This window comes from Hylobates moloch, unplaced genomic scaffold (genome assembly GCF_009828535.3).
Source record: "Hylobates moloch isolate HMO894 unplaced genomic scaffold, HMol_V3 SCAFFOLD_40, whole genome shotgun sequence".
Classification (NCBI taxonomy): domain Eukaryota; kingdom Metazoa; phylum Chordata; class Mammalia; order Primates; family Hylobatidae; genus Hylobates; species Hylobates moloch.
In genome coordinates, this window is record NW_026652315.1 from 1,115,103 (window position 1) to 1,135,866 (window position 20,764).

Genomic DNA, 20,764 nt, shown 5'->3' on the forward strand with positions numbered 1-20,764 from the left:
TTAATTCTTTGAACATACTAATAATATGTGTTTTAAAGTCCTTGCCTGTTAATGTCTGTAATTACTGGTTGTGTTTCTATTTAGGTGGCTTTTCTCCTTATTATGAATCACATTTTTCAGTTTCTTGTCATCTAATAATGTTCTTTGAATGTTGAACACTGAATGTTATATTGTTGAGTATCTGGACTTAGTGTCCTCCTTTAACAGATATTATTGAGCTTTTCTCTGACAGACAGCTAATTTATTTGAAAAGCAGTTTGACATTTTTGAGGCTTGTTTTTCTGCTTAGGAAGGGCAGGTCTGAAGTAGCTTCTACTCTAGGGCTAGGTTAGCCCTGCTACCATGGCTTGGGATATCTACTAAGTGTAATTTTTTTAGAGACAGGGTCTCGCGCTGCTGCCTGGGCTGGGGTGCCATGGCACAATCATGGATCACAGCAGCCTCAACCTCCTGGGCTCAAGAAATCCTCTTGTATGGCCAGGCGCGGTGGCTCACGCCTGTAATCCCAGCACTTGTGGAGGCCGAGGCGGGCGGATCACAAGGTCAGGAGATCAAGACCATCCTGGCTAACACAGTGAAACCCCGTCTCTACTAAAAATACAAAAAAATTAGCCGGGCGTAGTGGCAGGTGCCTGTAGTCCCAGCTATTCGGGAGGCTGAGGCAGGAAAATGGCGTGAACCTGGGAGGCAGAGCTTGCAGTGAGCCGAGATCGCACCACTGCACTCCAGCCTGGGCAACTGAGCAAGACTCCATCTCAAAAAAAAAAAAAAAAGAAATCCTCTTGTCTCAGCCTCCAGAGTAGCTGAGACTACAGGTGTTCACCACCGCACCCAGATCATTAAAAAATAATAATAATAATTATTATTATTATGGAGATGAGATCTGGCGAGGTTGCCCAGGCTGGTCTCGCACTCCTGGCCTCAAGTGATCCTACTGCCTCAGCCTTCTAAAATGCTGGGATTCACAGGCATGAACCACCACACCTGGCCCAAGTATTGTTTTTGATAGCTGTTCATTTCACAGAGTCTGGGTAGTTTTTCTTTGTCTCATAGTTTTCTCAAAGAATTTCATCCTGTGCAGGCAGGCACAGCTTAGTATTCGGCTAAGACTCAAGGAAGGCAACACCTGTGCAGATATCTGGAGCTTTTTCTCAGCACAGCTCTCTCCTCTCAGGTATTGTGCCCCTAAGTCCAGACACCTCAGTCTTCCTGAACTCTTACTTCTAACTCTTCAACTCAGCAACATTGCTGTGTTCTAATCCTTCTTGAGATCTCCTTCTGTGTGTCATATCTGAAATTTCGACTCCAGTCAAAAAGTCAGGGAAATCACAGAGATAATTATTTTCTCACTCTGAGATCTCAATCCTGCAATGCTTATTTTCTAATGTTTGAAAATAATTGTTTGAAATATTTTGTTTGGTTTTCTAGGTGTTTATTGTAGAAAGCCTAGTTAGATATCACTCTACCACAGCTTGAAAGGGAAATCTACAAGTTTCAAAGTTTTCATTTTAGACATTTAATACTTAAATCCATCTGGACTTTTTTGTTGTAAATATGGACTTCATTTACAGCCTGGACTTTATTGTTGTAGGATGGTGATCCAACTTCATCTTTTTTTCAAATAGATAAACATTTTTTTCTGGATCCATTTATTCAATGGTCCTCACTTTTCCTTACTAACTTGAGATCGCATCTCTACCACATAACAAAGTTTCATATATGCATGGGTCTTTTTCTAAGCACTCATTTTTATTCCACTAGTTAATCTGTCCATCCTTGTGCTATCACACTCTCAATTATTATAGCAAGTCTTAATACCTCCTAGGGTAAATCCCTCTTACCCTCTTTCCTGTTCATCATCTTTAAATGGGCCCTACTTCTTCTTAGTCCTTACTTTTCCATATAACATTTTTGACCCAGTGAGTGTTGTGAATAAGCTTGTTGTAATGTGTATTGGACTACCACTGAATCTACAAATCAATACAGGGAGAACTGATATTTTTATAATATTAAGTATTATTTCCCATTAATATGGTATATCTCTCTGTTCATTTAAAATCAATCTTCCTTAATATTTTTATAAAGTTTTGATTTTCCTTATATAGGTCTTATAATTCTTTGTTACATTTATTCTATAATATACAATATTCTCTGATATTATTAACAATGTCCATCCTTTCATTATATTTCTGGTAGTCTATTCGTGGTATAAATAAATGCAACCTACTTTTGTATATTAATATTTTATCAAGCCACCATGCTAAATTCTATCATATCTAACAGTCTGTAATCTCAACCCCTCTATCCAAATTGCCAATATATTAGTACAGGCCACTATCACTTCTCAACTGAATAACTACAACAACTTCTCATTAGTCTCCTAAACTCTAGTCTTAAACTCTACCCTCATGTTAAAAATTCTTTACTGATTTTTCTCTCTCCTTGGCCTTTGTATGTACTGTTCCTCCTACTTGGAATAGTCTTTCCATATCCTCATGGCTAACCTAACTCCTACTTATTCTTGAGGTCTGATTATTGCCTTCAAATACTTATAAGGCTAGATTAGCTATTCCTCTTGTGTGTAGAATATCATCCTATGCTTAATCCTCTCCTACTACTCTAAATTGCTTCTCTGTGTCTCCAATTAAACGATAAACTTTTGAGAATAAGCCTTCATCTTAATCTCCACATATTCCCAGAACTTTCCACAGTCTCTGACATATGGCAGAAGATCAATATGTATTTCTTCAATACATGTAAGAATAAAATCTCACTTAATACTAGAAAGACCCACCTGAAACAGAATTGTTTATGCCATTTTACAGATCAAGGAATAGATCTGAATACAAAGATTCATGGCTCAAGAAACATTACTCTACCATACTACTTTTAGAAAGGATGTCCAAAATATATAAATGTTTTATCATAAAAGAAAAAATGTTTTCTCATTTTGAACTTATGTTTTGAATAACTATAACCTGTCACCTATGACTAAAGAAAAAGGAGGGGAAAAAATAATTAAAATATGAAAAGCCCTGAGATTTTTATTAACATGACCAACCAGATTGTCTGCCGACACACAACGTTCAGTGTTAAAAATGAAGAATACCTTGGCAAACCAAGGCAAGTGGTCACTCTAATTTTAATACTAATAAAAATATTTACATTTATATAAAACATTTGTTTTCTTTTATAACAAAACATGTAAAGGATAGTATATTTCAGACTTGTAATGTTTTTTGGGTCACATATATTTGTATTCAAACCTCAGCCCTATCTCTTTATTATTGGCACATTACCTGGCCTCTTTGAGCATTAAAAAACACTCCCCATAGTGGTATAAGTCTTTCAGAAATTCTAGAACACACATTTTAAATGTAGATATACATCCTCAAGTTCATTTCCATTTCCTAAATGCAAGCTGGTGTTAAAATCCTTACCTGTGTTACTTCCTCTACACCAGTCATCTGGTATTTCCTCATTCTTTCAAATACTGAATGATCTGCACAGCCCCCCTGAGGACCGTATTTATGGGGATAGTCTAAAATACAAAGAAGAAACATCGTTACTGTCACACATTTAGGTATAACCAATTATAAATGAGAATTATCTTATAAATAAAATTTAACTGTCTTAACTAATGAAAACCATGAATGCTTATTGAGCACCTATGGAAAAGGCATTATGCTAGGCATTCTAATGTTAAAACCTAGCAGGTTCCTAAGTTCTCCCTCAATTAAAAACCACAGGTCTTTAGCTTTTTGTCATATAGATGATTTGTGAATTCTAAAAAAGGGCCATAATCACTCGTTATTCTGACCCTATCACCAATATACTGCATTCGGCTGTCATCAAGAGAATATCTATGTTTCTGGTCCATCATCTGGCAGGGGTCAAGGGAATCCTGCAGCATTCTGAGCTCCATCAGGAGGACTCCAGCAAATATAAAGGAGAACCCCAAAACTCTTCCTATTCTTGGGAAGATACTCCCCCACCCCTCATTTCACAAAACACAACTGTCTACCACTTTCTCCCTTAGGACCATTAAGACTATTCTCATAGTAGCTCAGTTTTTACAGTTATGTGACTATATCACTGACTACCCCAACTTATTATAGGCATTTGTTGTCACCCAAGTCACTACTGCCCTTATTTCCTTATTTTTAGATCCTGACTTACTGTCAGTCTCTCTGACACCACCTCATCATCATGACTGATGACCTCATTCATCATTATTCATCATTCATGACGATGATCCTTCCAATACACTCAGTTCTTTTCTCCAATGATTTTTTCCTACCTCAGTTTCTCATTTCCACAGTTACTCTTCTGAACTTGTCACTATTGATAACTGAAAGCACTTCATAATCTCAACTTCTAGTATTCTACTTTCTTTCCACCACTTATCTTTTCAGCACATTCCCTCTAGGCTCCATAAACCCTTTAACATCAGTGAGACCCTTTAATCCACCAATGCTACCACCTTATTGTCTATCGCCAGATATTCTTTCTCTTCCTTATTCAGTTTAAATCCCATAGTCAATTATTATTATAATTACACCACTGCATTCACCATCAACACCCCCGTGCTCCACCCCAACGCCCTTGAAGGGAGCTGATGGTGAATGCAGTGGTGTCTTACTTACTTCAGAAGTGTAACTACGGAAGAGAGAACCTCCTCCTGAAGCTGAATGAAGCTAAAGAAAAACTAGTAATTCCAGTCTCATTCAAAAGTCATGATCTGTAATCTCAAGCAGTTCCTTAATGCCAGCTAGCAACTGAATTTCCAGAGTCTATTCTCAATTTCATTCACCTAGTTAACACCAGGCAGTCCTTGCTTTGCCACACCAGTAAGTGCCAATCATAAAACTGACCATGCAAGCTGAAACTATGCAAAATGATCTTAATAATCAATGGGGAAAAAATTACAATTGTTCCGTGACCTTCAAAACCTTTTGTCAAAACACTAAAGCTCACTTACCATTTGTTATTAATGTATAGGGGAACAACAAAAAAAAACATTTATTTAGTACATTGTTACTTAAAACATTGGAATTTTAAAAGAATTAGTGTTTTATTTCTTCATAAACTGAATTTTATATATCACGAATTAAAAATATAAATTCCTTTTGAAAGCTTGAAACTTAAGGTAAAAAAAATTTCCAAATATTTCCAAAGCAACAAAACAGTATTTATATATGCTTCAAATTCTGTCAGCACAAAACTCTCCCAATAGAAACGGTCAAGCATACAATTTTTCCCATATACTTCCAAAATTTCTAAAAGATGTTGTTTTCCTTGGTCACCACATTAACTATAAAAATGGACAATGACATTTTCCCTCTAAAATTACTAACAATATAATCCTCATTTCTAGAAAAAGCCTTTGTTCAACTAATGAATAAGACCTCATTGAGATGCTAAATCATAGGATGCACTGTAGTTCCCCTGAAAAGGCCAAACAGCATATTCTTTCACAAAGAATGAGTCATGGGTGTAGAATATTCGGCCTATTTAAAACAAAGATCAGCTTTAGATCTATTGCCTTTCTTCCAGTTCCTCTGCCAGCCTCTTGCTTTTGTTTTGCTGTTCAAGACACAAATATAAATAGTACATATATTGTGACTCTACCTCAAGCAGGAAATAGCTCTAGTTAACTCTCAATCATCTACTCTTTCGAGGAGGAATATTTACAGTTCAGATTCTCTGTCGAACAGAACTAGGCATAAAATACTCACTTTTTGCACCCTCACTACTTCCAGCAGGGTACCCCTCCGCCTTATGTGACTAGCAGCTCAGAAACTTAACTGCAAGATCCAAGGCCTTGGCTATGAGATGACCCTCTAATAGTCAAAACTGGGTGGTAATCCCTCCAATAATATGCCATGAATCACCAAAGCCAATTTTTAAAAATCTACATTGAATTTAAAATAGAATGACTTCTATAGAATAATATTATTATGCATAAAAATTATTTTTGTTAGTATCCAGAGTATCATGAGGTGGGGTCCTTGTCCATGAAAATCGCCATTTATTCCCAAAGTTGCCAACATCAACAAGGATTCACTGATGGAGAGTAGAAGAAAGGATAGGCTTTTTTTTTTTTTTTCTTTTGAGAAGAAATGAAAAGTTTGGAGACAGGAAAGAACTCCAAATGTTCTTCCTCCTAATTTTAGTGGATGGGAGGCCCTTTCTCCCGAGTACCAATTCTCATGTCTTCCCAATCCCCATGTCTAATTTCTGTTTTGGGAGGGTAAGTGGGCATAAGAAAAGCACAGAGTGATTGTCCCTAGAAAGAGGAGGAAGTTGAAGATGACCCCACTTTCCACATGCACTTACAACACTGATCTCTCTGGAAACAGAGATAAGGAAGAGGGCCAGGCATGTCACTCCCCACCCCATGGTAAGTTTTAGAAAGAAAGGGTTAGTATTGGCAGCCAAAGGGATAATGGGAGTCAGGTCAACCAGAGAAATGTTGCTTTATTATTCCGATCAATGATAAATAGAATTACTAGTGTTTAAGGAAGAACCTTTGCCCTATTCATTATTGTATGGATAGTTTCTAAAAGTGTCTTGTACAGATTAGGCACTCAAAAAATGTTTATTAACAAATTAATCAGTTGTTAAACCTGTAAAACTTACAACTGACACTTGGAATGAAAACTTGTAACATACTAACTTTAAGTGACCATTATTTACAGGTATTTGACTTGGGACTATACAGCTATACACAGGGGTAAATGGGTGACTAGGCCAAAGAACATGCGAATCTCTTTTCCTTTCTTTAGTTCCCAAGCTGTGACAACTGAAAAGAAATATTGTTGCAGCCAGAGTAACAGGGCTGACTCTTCTCCTGTGATCACTGATTCTCTCCTCTGGCAATGGAAAGTCTACCCCTTATCTTCGAGGTTCAAGTCAAATTCCACCTCCCCAGGGAATTCTTCCTAAATCTCCCTAAAGCTCCCTCACTGAAGTAGAATGCACTACCCCAGGGCTTTGATGACATTTTTGTGACAGCATTTATCACATTTTGACTCTCTATTACTGAAAATTCCCCTGAAGGTTTTTGATCTTCAGGGGAAATTTTAAAATTCTCTTTCCTGTATATTCACAAACCAATAAATACTTGTTGAATTTAATTTTTCAGCCAGTATCTGGTTTCTATGCCTCTTTTCAAAGGTCATCCATTAACCAAAGACCTATAAACTGCTGGCTCCCATAACCTCCTTTTAGCCTTCATTCCACCTACAATAAAGAGGAATTGTCTAACACTTGAAATTGTTTCTACAGCAAAGTGTGTTCTAAATTCCTAACTACTTTACAGATTGACTATAACATACAGAACATTCAAAATTAAGACCTGTGTACACATAAATTTCCTAATCATATGTCAATGTTATTTAACTGCATTAATTTATTAAGCAAACAAATAAGAAAAACTATTATATACCAAACAACAGGGATACAAAAATAAATGACATAGAACATGCACTCTCAAGAGCTTTCAGTCTAGTTGAGGTGTCCGACATGTCAACAAGCATGGCATTTAAGTACCAACTTCCCAAGTGTTACGGTCTCCCGGCAATCATCCACAGTTTATTAAACACTGGTTGAATTTAATTTACTCATCCAGTCAACAGCTGGTTTCCTTCCATGCCGCTCAAAGGTCAGTCATATGACCAATGACCTGTAAACCACTGGATTCAAAAGATAGGGAAGACTCATCAACACATTAACAGCAGTAAAGAGAGGATACCCAGAACTGTGAGGTCAGGAAAAAATTCTAGGAGATTACACCTAAGTTGTATTGTCAGCTTGGAGGAGAGAGAATGTATATGCTGTATATGCTACTAGCTTAAATTAAGATTCTTTGGGTATTCTGCTTGTCTTGTTTCCAAATGCTCCCTCTCTAGAGCTCAGGCAACAGAGTAAGACTTTTTGGTCCTTAGTAGTTATTTCATCCCCTTGCCTCTTCAAAATTTATCTTCTCTTTAATGAACCAATACTTGATGAGTTAATATTAAAAACCTTATAGTAATTGTCTGTAATAACCCAACCCAAATGTCCATTAACAGGCAAATGTATTAATAAATCATGGTATCCACACAATAGACTAATATTTATCAACAAAAAGTTATTAACTTTTAATACATACAACATGGATGAATCCCAAAATATTTATGGTGAGTTAACTCCAGACTTTCTTAAAGAGTATATAATGTATAATTGTGTTTATATAACATTTTAGAAAGCGCAAACTAACCTAGAGATTAGTGCAAGAGGGTAGCAGGGAGTAGAGAGAAGAATTACACTGAAAGCTTTTGGGGGTGACGGGCATGTTTATTATCTTAAATGCTATGATAGTTTCACAGACAAACATGTCAAAAGTTGTCAATATTATATACTTTATAAGCAGTTTATTGCTATCAATTTTTCCTCAATTAAGCTGTTAAAAGAGTAATACTGACTACAGAGATGTGACAATCAAAGGCAATGTGTAGACCTTGATTAAATCCTGTATTAAAAAAAAACAGGAGACATTTTTGTGAAGTAATTGGGGAAGTGTGTCCACAGACTATACATGAAGGTATTATTAAGTCAATATTTAATTTATAGGTCTAAGAGTATAAATCTGTGTAACCTTTTTAAAGAGATATCTGGCAATATATGTCAAAATGCAAATGTCTGACAATGCATGCTACTTCTAGGAAATTAATCTTAAGGAAATAGCCATAAAAATATTGAGGGGAGAAAATATGTGCAAGAATGCTACCTGTTGCAATTTTTAACAGTAAAAAAGAGGAAACAATCTATACATCCATCAGTTGGCAGGTTGGTAAATAATACATTTATCAAGGAAACAGCAGAATTTTATGTAGCCATTTAAAGGAAAAATGTAGAGCTATGTTTATTGACACAGAAAGAGATCTAAGATATACTGTACATGAAATTTAAAATGGTATATGAGATCTGAAGGGCTATTCACAAAAATGTTAATGGTGGTGGACACATTTCATCTTAATTTACTTAATTTACATACAAGAATACTTAATTTACTTAAGAAAAATACTTAATTTACATACAAGAATAGCCATTTTATATAGTCATTTGGTAATCAGCACAAAAACATTTTTATTTTTACTTTTTATTTCTGTCAGCCATGATCAATCAAGATATTTCCACCTTTAAAGGAAAAGTAGTTTAGAACCATTAACTTTTAGAAGAGATAAGAGATATTAGCACCATGATCTAACACCCTCATTTTATACCTGAAGAAAATGAGACCAAGAAAAAGTACATTACCTGTATAAGGTTATAAAGCTATTCTAATATATCACCTTGATTTCATTTCTAACTCTTTTCATACATATGTCATGCCTCAGTTCTTTGACATATTACCTCCTGTGCCTTCTCCCTACCGTGTACCATGACCATTAACTTGTATGGTCTAGAGCAAACAAATTAAAACCAAACAACAGTTTTAACTAGTAGATCTACAAGCTTGCCTACAAAAAATAATTCTAAGAAGTCTCTAGAAGCTAAAACCAATAAAATCCACATCTATAAATTGTACACTTATGTTCAAATATAAATACAAGATAGCAAGACTGCTTATGGAGATTATCTAATCCCCCAATTTATAAATCATGAACAGAATGTAACATGTCTTTAATAAACCAGATCTCACAATGCCTCTTTAGAAGCAGCTTTTTAGAGGGCCAGAGTCCTGGACCAACGTCCTCAGGCACTCTTACAAGGTCACTGGTACAAACATGAATCTTTGAATTATGCTATCAGAGATGTGAAAGACTGAGGTTTAGCTCCGAGTATCTCTAGGACATACACGCACACATACTCCTAAATGCTATTTCTTCTAGTTTTTCTGTAACTCATCACTCATAAGAGTTGAGCCTTGGCCAGGCATGGTGGCTCACACCTGTCATCTCAGCACTTTGGGAGGCCACGGCAGGAGGATCACTTGAGCTCAATAGCTCGAGACCAGCCTGGCAACATAGTGAGACCTTGTCTCTATTAATATATATACATATTTTTTAAAGTGAGCCTAAAATATAAATTTGCTTTTTCAGTAGTAAATATGGCTCACCTTCAAAATCAATGATACCAAAAATAACTTTTTTTTTAATCCTTACTGTCATTGTCTCTATTGTCATTAAGTTCCTGCCTTTTAGCAGCCTTTAAACTCTCCTAACTCAGAATGTAACAGAAATAAAGCATTGGAGTGGAAGCCAAAAGACATGGATCCATGTCATACTGCACAAGTTTTATAACCCTAGACTTCAGTTTCCGTTATCTTTAGAGTGTTGAATTCTAGTGCCTTTTACAATACTAAAATTATAAAATTTCTTACTCAATTTATTTGTAAAACACTTCAAATACTACAAAATCATGAGAAGATAGTTCTCAAAGGAAAAACAAAAATTTCAAATATAATTTTACTTGTTAGGGTGACTTTCAAAGTTGCTTTACAACATGAAAGCTTTTTTTATTTTCAAATAATCATGTATTTCTGATAGCCATTACAGTACATTGACCTCCACGGAGACAGTGCTGGGGCAAATGACAGCCAGATGAGCACTAGGTGACTCTGTGCTTCTCTGAGGAAAAATAACTAAACTTGGTAAAAGAAGATCCTAAGAGGCCAAGAGGCAAAATGTCATCATATGCATTCTTTGTGCAAACTTCCAGGAGCAGAACAAGAAGCAGCACTCATGCTTCAGTTAACTTCTCGGAATTTTCTAAAAAGTGCTCAGAGAGGTGGAAAGCCGTATCTGCTAAAGAGAAAGGAAAATCTGAAGACATGGCAAAGGGGGAGAAGGATGGCTATTAAAGAGAAACTTATATCCCTCCTAAAGAAGAAACAAAAAAGTTTAGTGATCCCAATGTACCCAAGAGGGCTCCTTCAGTCTTTTAATTTTGCCCTGAGTAGTGCCCAAAAATCTAACGAGAATATCCAAACCTACCCATTGCTGATGTTCCAAAGAAACTCAGAAAGATGTGGATATGATGCATAGGACAAGCAGCCTTATGAAAAGGCTGTGAAGCTGAAGAAAAACTAAGAAATGGATATTGCTGCATACTGAGCTAAAGGAAGGCCTGATGCAGGAAAAAAAAAAAAAAAAGGGAGATGTCAATGCTGGAAAAAAAAAAGAAGAGGAGGAAGGTGAGGAAGTTGAAAATACAAAGGAAAAGGAAGAAGATGAAGAGGATGAGTAAGAGGAGGAAGATGAAGATGATCATAATGAATAAGTTGGTTCTAGCGCAGTGTTTGTCCTTGTTTATAAATTATTTAGCAACCCTGTACACAACTCACTCCTTTTAAAGAAAAACCTTTAAAGGTAAGGCTTTGTTTTTAAACTGTACATTTAACACACTAACAGTTAACCACAATACCAAATGTGTCTCTAGATAGCCCATCCTTGACAGTCAGTTGATGAGAGAGCAAAAAGAAAAAAAAATACAGATGGATGGAAGGACGGACAGACAGACGGACAGACAGCCCATCCTGGTGGTATTTTCAATAACTAACTTTGCCTGAAACAGTATGAGAGCTGTAAGCCAGCATGAAAATCTAAAGCAGGTTCTTATTGGTGTACAGCACAAATGAGTTATATATGGAGATGATAGTTTTTCATCTTCATTTCTCTCTGATGCAGCTTATACAAAATAAGTATTACTCTTAACTGAATACCACTCTGTAATTGCCCCCAAAAAAAAAGCTGCAGCTGTTTTACTGACACTGTAAATGCTTCTAACAACAATTTTTTATTTTAAAAAATCTTATATTTCTGAAATAATTCATTGTATTTCATTATAGCTAAAATATTTTATATTGATGTTTTAAGATAAATATATATGAATATACATGTACACATATACATACAGATATACAACCAATCAGAAAAGAACTTGATCTAAAATTTTCAACTGTTATCCTATTTATACAAAGTTACATAATATGAAATGCATAATATGCATAATATGAAAAGTCTAAGCATATTTTCTCCAGATTCTGCTAAAAAGAATTAAGCCCCTCACTGTCTCTTTCTCTCTCTTTTTTTTTCATTTTTTTTTTTTCTGAGACAGTCTCACTCTGTCGCCCAGGCTGGAGTGCAGTGGCATGATCTTGGCTCACTGCAAGCTCCGACTCCTGGGTTCAAGCCATTCTCCTGCCTCAGCCTCTCGAGTAGCTGGGACTACAGGCACCTGCCACCACGCCTGGCTAATTTTTTGTATTTTTAGTAGAGACGGGGTTTCACTGCTTAGCCAGGATGGTCTCTATCTCCTGACCTCATGATCCGCCTGCCTCGGCCTCCCAAAGTGCTGGGATTACAGGCGTGAGCCACCACACCTAGCCACTGTCTCTTTTTTTGTGATTTTTTTAACTTTCCAATTTAGTATCCTACATTTCTAATTAAATATTATTCTTAAAATAACTCCCATATCTGTGGCCTTCTCAACTTTTTGGCTTCTGTGCCTCTGAGTTGTTTAGAAAAATTAATTTATACTTCCCTGGAGATTAACTCAGAAAAAAGGAAAAGACAGAGTCAAGAATACCACTACATTTTTATATTTCTTTCTTTTTTTTTTTTGAGACAGAGTCTCGCTCTGTCGCCCAGGCTGGAGTGCAGTGGCACAATCTCGGCTCACTGCAAGCTCCGCCTCCCGGGTTCACGCCATTCTCCTGCCTCAGCCTCTCCGAGTAGCTGGGACTACAGGCGCCCGCCACCACGCCCGGCTAATTTTTTTTTGTATTTTTAGTAGAGACGGGGTTTCACCGTGGTCTCAATCTCCTGACCTCGTGATCCGCCCGCCTCGGCCTCCCAAAGTGCTGGGATTACAAGCGTGAGCCACCGTGCCCGGCCCATTTTTATATTTCTTTCAAATACTATCACTGTGCTTAAATAAGTTCAGTATTTAACATCAATGCTTAGTAAAGCATACAAATTCAAAACATATAGTAGAGAGATTAACCAATACACTTGTATGCACTGTGGGAGTTCAGAAGTCAAACAATCAGAGCACTCCACACCTCAACTTTTCCAGTTGGCTACATAGTTTGTCACAACTCAATATGCTTATGCAGATTTCCAGTCTCCAGACTGGACCTAAGTATAGCCAGAATGCTTTTTAAAACAGTTTTCCTGTTACATGTGAATGATACAAACAGTGCTAGCTATTATCAATACTTACCAATTCAATTATTCTTCCCTCTTGTATTCCTTCCTTTTGTCTCTCCCTGTCACTAACAGTGACACAAAACAACTTCAAAAACACAATATGGAACTAATTGACATTTTAAAAGTTTTAGATGCAACATCCTGACATTTCCACAAATGAGGAAGCTTCTACATGAATGAAGAGGCCTCCATCTTGAAATGGTAAAATAAAGTTTAACAATCTTAATTTTTCAGAACAAGAAATAGGGGGTCTTCCCATTGAAGCACAAAAGAAAGAAGAAGTAAGTATACGTATGGCTAACACACATTCTAAAGTAGGGGTGCCCTACTATTATAAGGTATAGACAAATTCAGGCCGGGCGCAGTGGCTCATGCCTGTAATCCCAGCACTTTGGGAGGCCAAGGTGGGCAGATCACGAGGTCGAGAGATCGAGACCATCCTGGCCAACATGGTGAAATCCCGTCTCTACTAAAAATACAAAAATTAGCTGGGCATGATGTCACACGCCTGTAGTCCCAGCTACTCGGGAGGCTGAGGCAGGAGAATCACTTGAACCCAGAAGGCGGAGGTTGCAGTGAGCTGAGATGGCACCACTGCACTCCAGCCTGGGCGACAGAGGTATAGGCAAATTCAACCTCTCTAGGCTTTTCTATACCCCACAAAGGAAAATAAATAATAAATTTGAAATGAAAGCAATAAACCCAAATAACTTATTCTGCAGCTTTTCATATACAATTAAAATATATTTTTTAATTTGGAGATTAAGTATTTCTCTATAAGTATAGCATAAAAAAATTACTCAGACCTTTAGCTCTTGGATAGGTAGTACACAAAAAAGGTGTAAGGGAATTATTACAAGCAGTCATATAGTCAGATATTCCTAAAACCTGTTCATGTTAATAACTATACTATTCTAGTTTACGGAACAATGTTTTTCTCAGTTTCTTTACAATAAACTGTGCTAAGGGGCAGAGGACTAAGTGGTATTCTTACCTTGTCATTAACTGTTCACACTTCCATGTTCTAGGAGAGAGTGTTTTTTACTGAGTACAGAATTAAATAAGTATGCATTTTAAGGTGATAACAGTATGTAGTTATCACTATCACATCTAGAGAAATTATTAAGTATTTTCATTGAAAACTATCTCTGTGTTCTGGTACAGTCTCAGAAGCCATTCCCCAAGGTTCTGAGAATAGCAGTATCATTTTTCATGATGGTTCTATACATTTATGCCTTCAGTTGCAAAAACAGTATTAAGAAGAGGGTAGCCAAATTCTCATTCAGAAGCTATAGCCAAGGTTAGTATGCCTCCCCTACCATTTGCTTCTTTTTGGTAAGGATAACATATACAAGGATACCAAATTCAATTAAGAACATTCACAGTGATACAATCATGCAGTACTTTATTTCTGAAAATAAATTATTGGTACTTAAACCAACTATATAAAAATAATAATAGACATTAAAGGGCATCCTTTCCCTTTTAGTTAGTTATAAAATAAACACTGCTAAATATATTAAGGAGAGAGTTTGGCTTAAAACAGCAATAGATGCAAATGTATGATTTTAGAGAGGCTTACAGATTTCAGAAAACCCCCAGAAATCCTTGAAGTAAAGGCAGTGAGAATTTACAGCTTTCTTCCATGAGTGAAGCAGAAGAGCACAGGGTAAAGAACAGGAGGTCCACAATCAAGTGACATAAGTTTTCTAAGCCTCAGTTTAAGCCTTCACCTATAAAGTGGGAATAATAGGTGTGCCAGTATCTCATAAGGTTATTTTGAGAATTCAATTCAATCATGCAAGTAAAGATTTTTATATAGTGTCAGGTATACATTAAGCCATAATAATTATTCTTCCTACTGCTACTACTACTACTTCTAGAACCTGTCATATTCTACACAGAGAATTTAAAGAACCAATTAAAGTAATTATTAAATTTAGTGAGCCCTCCCATCTGTTTTTGTTTGACATGAAAACTAAGGGTAGTTTCCACATTTTTAAATGGTTAAAGAAAAAAATCAAAAGAATGATATTTTATGTCATATGAAAAATATATGAAATTAAAATTTAAGTGTCTATGAAGTTTTATTAAAAACAGCCATGCCAGCTGGGAGCAGTGGCTTATACCTGGAGTCCCAGCTACTCACAGGGCTGAGGTAAGAGGATCACTTGAGCCCAGGAGGTTGAGCCTGTAGTGAGGTATGATCACACCACTGCACTCCAGACTGGGCAACAGGGCAAGGCTCTGTCTCCAAAAAAATAGACAAATAAATAATAATTTCTTTTAAAAAAGCACCCACGCTTATTCATATATTATGTGTTTCTTTGGCTGTTCTTGTGTTACAATGGCAGAGCTGAGTAGCTGCAATAAAACATACAGCTCTCAAAGCCAAAAATATTTACTATCTGTCCCTCTGCAGAGAATTTGCCAACCATGGTCTAGAATATAAATATAGCAACTATTTAGACTAAAAGACTAATACATGGATGTTTTCTTGTCTTAAACCATGGTTCACTTGACAGATTTTTAGATAGGTTTTCAAAAGTAATTGTCTACATTTGCAAACATTAAAAACTGTGTTTAAGGCAATTCCTTCCATACTCCCATCCTCATATCCTACAATTCCAATTACCTGAGAAGCTACAAATAAAATAATCTTAAAGATTGCTGCTTTTAAATTCTAACACCACTACTGATACTTAATAATAAAAAGAATGTTAAAAAGTTCTCCTTACCACAAACATATATTTACTTAAACAAGTATAAAATAAAAGCTGGTATCAATGATAAAGCATTTAAATGCCAAAAAGAACAAAAAATCAAGTAACATTCAGTGTCATTCATCCTCCAAGCTAACTCATCATCTTTGGGGAAAAAAAAAGATTGACACCTATTAAGATATTTGGAAATTACTGCTGGATGCAATATGTGAAAAATACAATTATATTACAAGAAAGAAAGAAAGAAAAGAAAAGTGGAAAAAAAGAATATTCTTAAACTACACACAAGTAGATAACAGAAGAAGCAAAACACGATAGAGAGGCACAATAACAGAAGTCAAAACAGGCAGAACAAATACAGTAGAGGGCACTGACAGGAAGTAGAAAGCAATGGAGAAAGTACAATTACAATATGACAGAAAGGAAAAAATAATCTGGCAGATTACTCTTTTCCTCTCCTTCCTTCCTCAAAAGGTTTTATTTGATTTTGATAAAACATTCTAGAAAAATATTCCAGTATTTCATTAAGTATTTATGAAAAGCCTGCTGCACAGACAAATGATACTTGGAATATTAAAGGAGCAAAAGAAACAGCAACTATATCTGGAGAACTTACATACCCTGATAGGGGAGGTAACCCTGCAAAAAAAGGTTAAATTACTAAGAAAATTACAAAGCAAGACACAAACCAGGTAAATAATAATTTTGTCAGCAGAAAGAAAGGAAAGCAAAGGAATTCATATTCCTACTTATAAAGGAGAATGATAGCTTAGAGCTTGAAAAGAAAGGAAGAGTTTGTAATACCAGGAGTTAAAACTGGAAAAGGAATCAAATAGAGGTGAATGAAAATACAGGCAAGTAGCATTAATGAGCTTATGATTTAACAAGTAGCTAAAAATCATAAATGCATCCTACCTAGAATACGTATGTTATTTTCTATAGCAATCTAGCAGCAGAGATAACAAGCAGTTGGACAGATGAAGCACAGAAAATGTCAGAGCTGATGGAGCAAAAAGTCAAAATAGTTAATGCTTGTCAGTGTATTACTAAGTGAGAATAAAATTATTGACAATAAATTTCTGTCTATACAAAGGAAAACATATGTAGGAAGAAGATGCCAAGTTAGGAAAGTAGGCAAAAATTGAGAGACTAGTCTAATTACAGTCAAAAAATAATAAATGGGTATTCAAGAGCTATATAAATTAGAGAAATGTATTTCTGTGGTACTTCAAAGAAGCATTCCCAATAACTGGGTAACTGTGGATACACGGACAATAGAATTAAAAGGTAAAGTCTAAATACATTTTCTATTCTTAGAAAAATATCATCATATAAAGATGGTAGAGAACAAAATCCATGATAAACTTGGACTCTTGAGGTCATTACCTTAAGATTCTAAAAAGAAATACTCAATGGACTTAAAAATTACAAAAATACCTAAAATATTCCTTAAACACTACACAAATATCCACACTGAAACTTACATAAGAAGTAATGATGCTCTTCTACCTTCAGTAGGCCACACACACAAAGGTATTAGCATTACACAGACTGGCTGATGTCAAAATATACGATTTCCAGTGCAGTCAGATTTGGTTGACTCACAAAGTTCAAACATAATTAGTTATGTCATATCAGCAAAGTAGTACTGGCAATGGATTGACAAGGAAATTGCCTCATTACATATATCTACTATTCCTTAAATAGCAATTGCTAGTAAAAACTATGTTCTAGCCTGATTAGTAACTCAGGAAAGAAAACAGCTAATGCTTCATTTGTCTCCACACAGTTTTAACTATCATAAGCCTTTGGAAAAAGGCTACTTGATAAAATTTAAGTACTTACTAATATCATCTTCATGATAAATGACAGAGTGAAATGGCAGAGTTCGGTCTTTAATATATCTCTCTGCTGGCTCAACATAAAATGTGCCACCACGAGTCTGGATGAATCCTTCAAATCTTCCATCAATAACAGACCCATGGCTAAAACTTCCTTCTTCACCTATTAATGAAAGCGACAAATTCTTGACAATTTAATTTGCACACGAATGTTAAATTTGTTCATATATATGTGTATATATGTGTGTATATATATATACATATACACATGCATACATATATACACATATATATGGTTAAATCTTGAATATAAATTTACTATGGAAATTTTCACATAAAATATATTAAGCAGAATGTGAGATGTGAACAGCAACTAGTATTTAGTTAAAACATATACAATTACTAATAACAGCAATGAAAAATAAGAGTATCTGCCTTGTTACCAACCACACTCCTCGCACCTAGCTGAGTACCTAGCATGTATGCAACAGTCATCAATAATTGTAAATTGGCCCAGCACAGTGTGGTTCACACCTATAATTCCAGTACTTTAGGGGGCCAAGGCGGGCAGATCACTCGAGGCCAGGGGTTCAAGACCAGCCTAGCTAACATAGCAAAACCCTGTCTCTACTAAAAACACAGAAACATTAGCTGGGCCTGGTGGCACAGGTCTGTAAGTCCAGCTACTCAGGAGGCTGAGGCAGAAGAATCACTTGAACCCTGGAGGCGGAGGTTGCTGTGAGCTGACATGGCACCACTGAACTCCAGCCTGGGCAATAAGAGCAAGACCTTATCTCAGAACAAAACAAAACAATTAATTGTTAAATTAACTTAAACTTAAAAGAAGCAAGCAAACCCACTGATAAAATACACACTTTCAGAATAAAGACATCCAAAGCATCTTTTGAAAATTTTGCTACAGGTACCACAAGAAAAAAGCTCCTTTCCCATCCGATATATTGTGCATGGGCCAGGCCTTTTGACTTCTGCGCTATCCTTAGGGGTTTGTTTTGTGTTTTGTTTTGTTTTGCTTTTGAGACAAGGTCTTGCTCTGTCACCCAGGCTGGAGTGCAGTGATGAGCTCATGGCTCTGTGCAGCCTCAACCTCCTGGGCTCAGGCACTCCTCCCACCTCTGCCTCCCTAGTAGCTGGGACTACAGGCGTGCACCGCCACTTCCAGCTAATTTTTGTATTTTTGGTAGAGACGGGGCCTTGCTATGTTTCCTAGGCTGGTCTGGAACTCCTGGGCTCAAACAATCCACCTGCCTCGGCCTCCTAAAGTGCTGGGATTACAGGCGTGAGTCACCACGCCCAGCTTATAAACACATTTTTAAACAGAACAGTGTCAAATATTTCAGAGGCACTTTGAACAAAAGTATACCAACAGTACTTTTAAAGATATCGGACAAAGATTTGTAATACTATCCCATCAATTATACTTCTCTAGTGAAAGGAAATAATAGGAAAAAAGGTACTTTTGGTTCTTAATATAATCACAACAAAAAGGTGAGCACCAAAATCAAATGACATAAAGGGTGAAAGCAGAGGGAGAGGGCTTTAAACCTTGAATTTACCCATTACAATTCTCTCATTAAAATAAAAATCAGGCCATCCACAATTTCTAAGTTGTAGAATAACATTAATTAGTTGCCTTTGAATTAATCATAGACTGGAGGTAAGAGCCCAAGACACTGGTATTTTAAGTTTTTTTGTTTTGTTTTGTTTTTTTAAATAAAGAGACAAGGCCTCTCTCTGTCGCCCAGGCTATAGTGCAGTGGCACAATCATAGCTCACTGTAGCCTCAACCTCCTGGGCTCAGCAATCCTCCCACTTCAGCCTCCCATCTAACTGAAACTACAGGTGTGCCACCACAACTAATTTTTTTATGTTTTTTAGTGACAAGGTCTCACTATATTGCCCAGGCTGGTCTCAAACTCCAGGTCTCAAGCAATCCTCCTGCCTCAGCCTCCCAAAGCACTGGGATTACAGGTGTAAGTGCTACCATGCCTGGCCTAAATAACATGATTTTTATCTGCAAACTCATTTATAGCCTCATACTTTTCTTGATCTCATCACCTAGCAAAAAAGGGCAGGAACTACTAAGTTATTTGCCCAGCAAGATAAATAATCAAAAAGACAATATAACACTAAAGTCTGACATTGAAAATCTACTGATGAAAAACGCTTTACTTTGGTTACAGAATTGTAAGAGTACAAAAAAGCGAAAGAATTTAATAATTAAGTTTATTCTACAAATGAGAAAGTTTAAGTATAGAAATGCCTCATTTATCTGGCACAATCAAAAAATGAGAAAAAATTCTTTAAGCACTTAATTTTTCATGTTACTATTTTCAGTAGAAATCACTCGTGTAGAAATAATCTCAAACAGTTTAACACTGTCTTAACTAAGAATCATCTTGAGTACTTACTAATGTACAGTTATAAAACAATGACATTTTGCCTCTCTCCAACGCCCCCAGAAGATTTTCATTTTTTAAGCTTTTTTATGACTTTGACAATTGTTCTGTTCTTTCAACACTACTAGTAGATGTAACTTTCTATTGGGTTAAGTGTGCCACTGATGCCCCCCAATATGCATTTTTAATTTGATGCAGCAAGAGAAATTTGTTAGAATTGTGAATAAAGCAAATAGATTCTGAGGAAGAAGGGCCTTGGGAGGATTTTCCTACAGATGACTTTGTCACATTATTTTTGGCTAAGATCATCTTTACTGTTTCCTTTTAGACTTTTCCTGTTTTCTTATAAAACACAGCAAAGTTACTATTAATTTCTTACTTGGAAAATCAGAAAATCACAGAAGACGTTAAAACTTTTGAAAACTCTAACGGTTTAGAGGTACTGAGTCAAAATTTCATACCTTTCAGAAGCCAGATATTTCATAATTCACTATTAAACATACATGTAAACACAGGTCCAAACATTACTTCATTTCTCAAAGACCATTACCCTTCATATGAATTCAACCTCCTCTGGATTTATA

The 20,764-nt window shown here is 36.1% G+C and overlaps 1 protein-coding gene across 3 annotated transcripts in view; it reads right to left on the reverse strand.

Moving 5' to 3' along the window:
• The window catches only part of LOC116463538 (disintegrin and metalloproteinase domain-containing protein 10), a 158,711-nt gene that overhangs the window by 66,974 nt on the left and 70,973 nt on the right, over positions 1-20,764 (reverse strand). For all 3 annotated transcript variants that reach the window (XM_032146673.2, XM_032146674.2, XM_058434685.1), the window contains exons 4-5: positions 17,768-17,926; positions 3,441-3,541 (exon numbers count right to left, since the gene is read on the reverse strand). In XM_032146673.2, the coding sequence (XP_032002564.1) occupies positions 3,441-3,541; positions 17,768-17,926 (260 nt within the window). The remainder of the gene's footprint in view (positions 1-3,440; positions 3,542-17,767; positions 17,927-20,764) is intronic.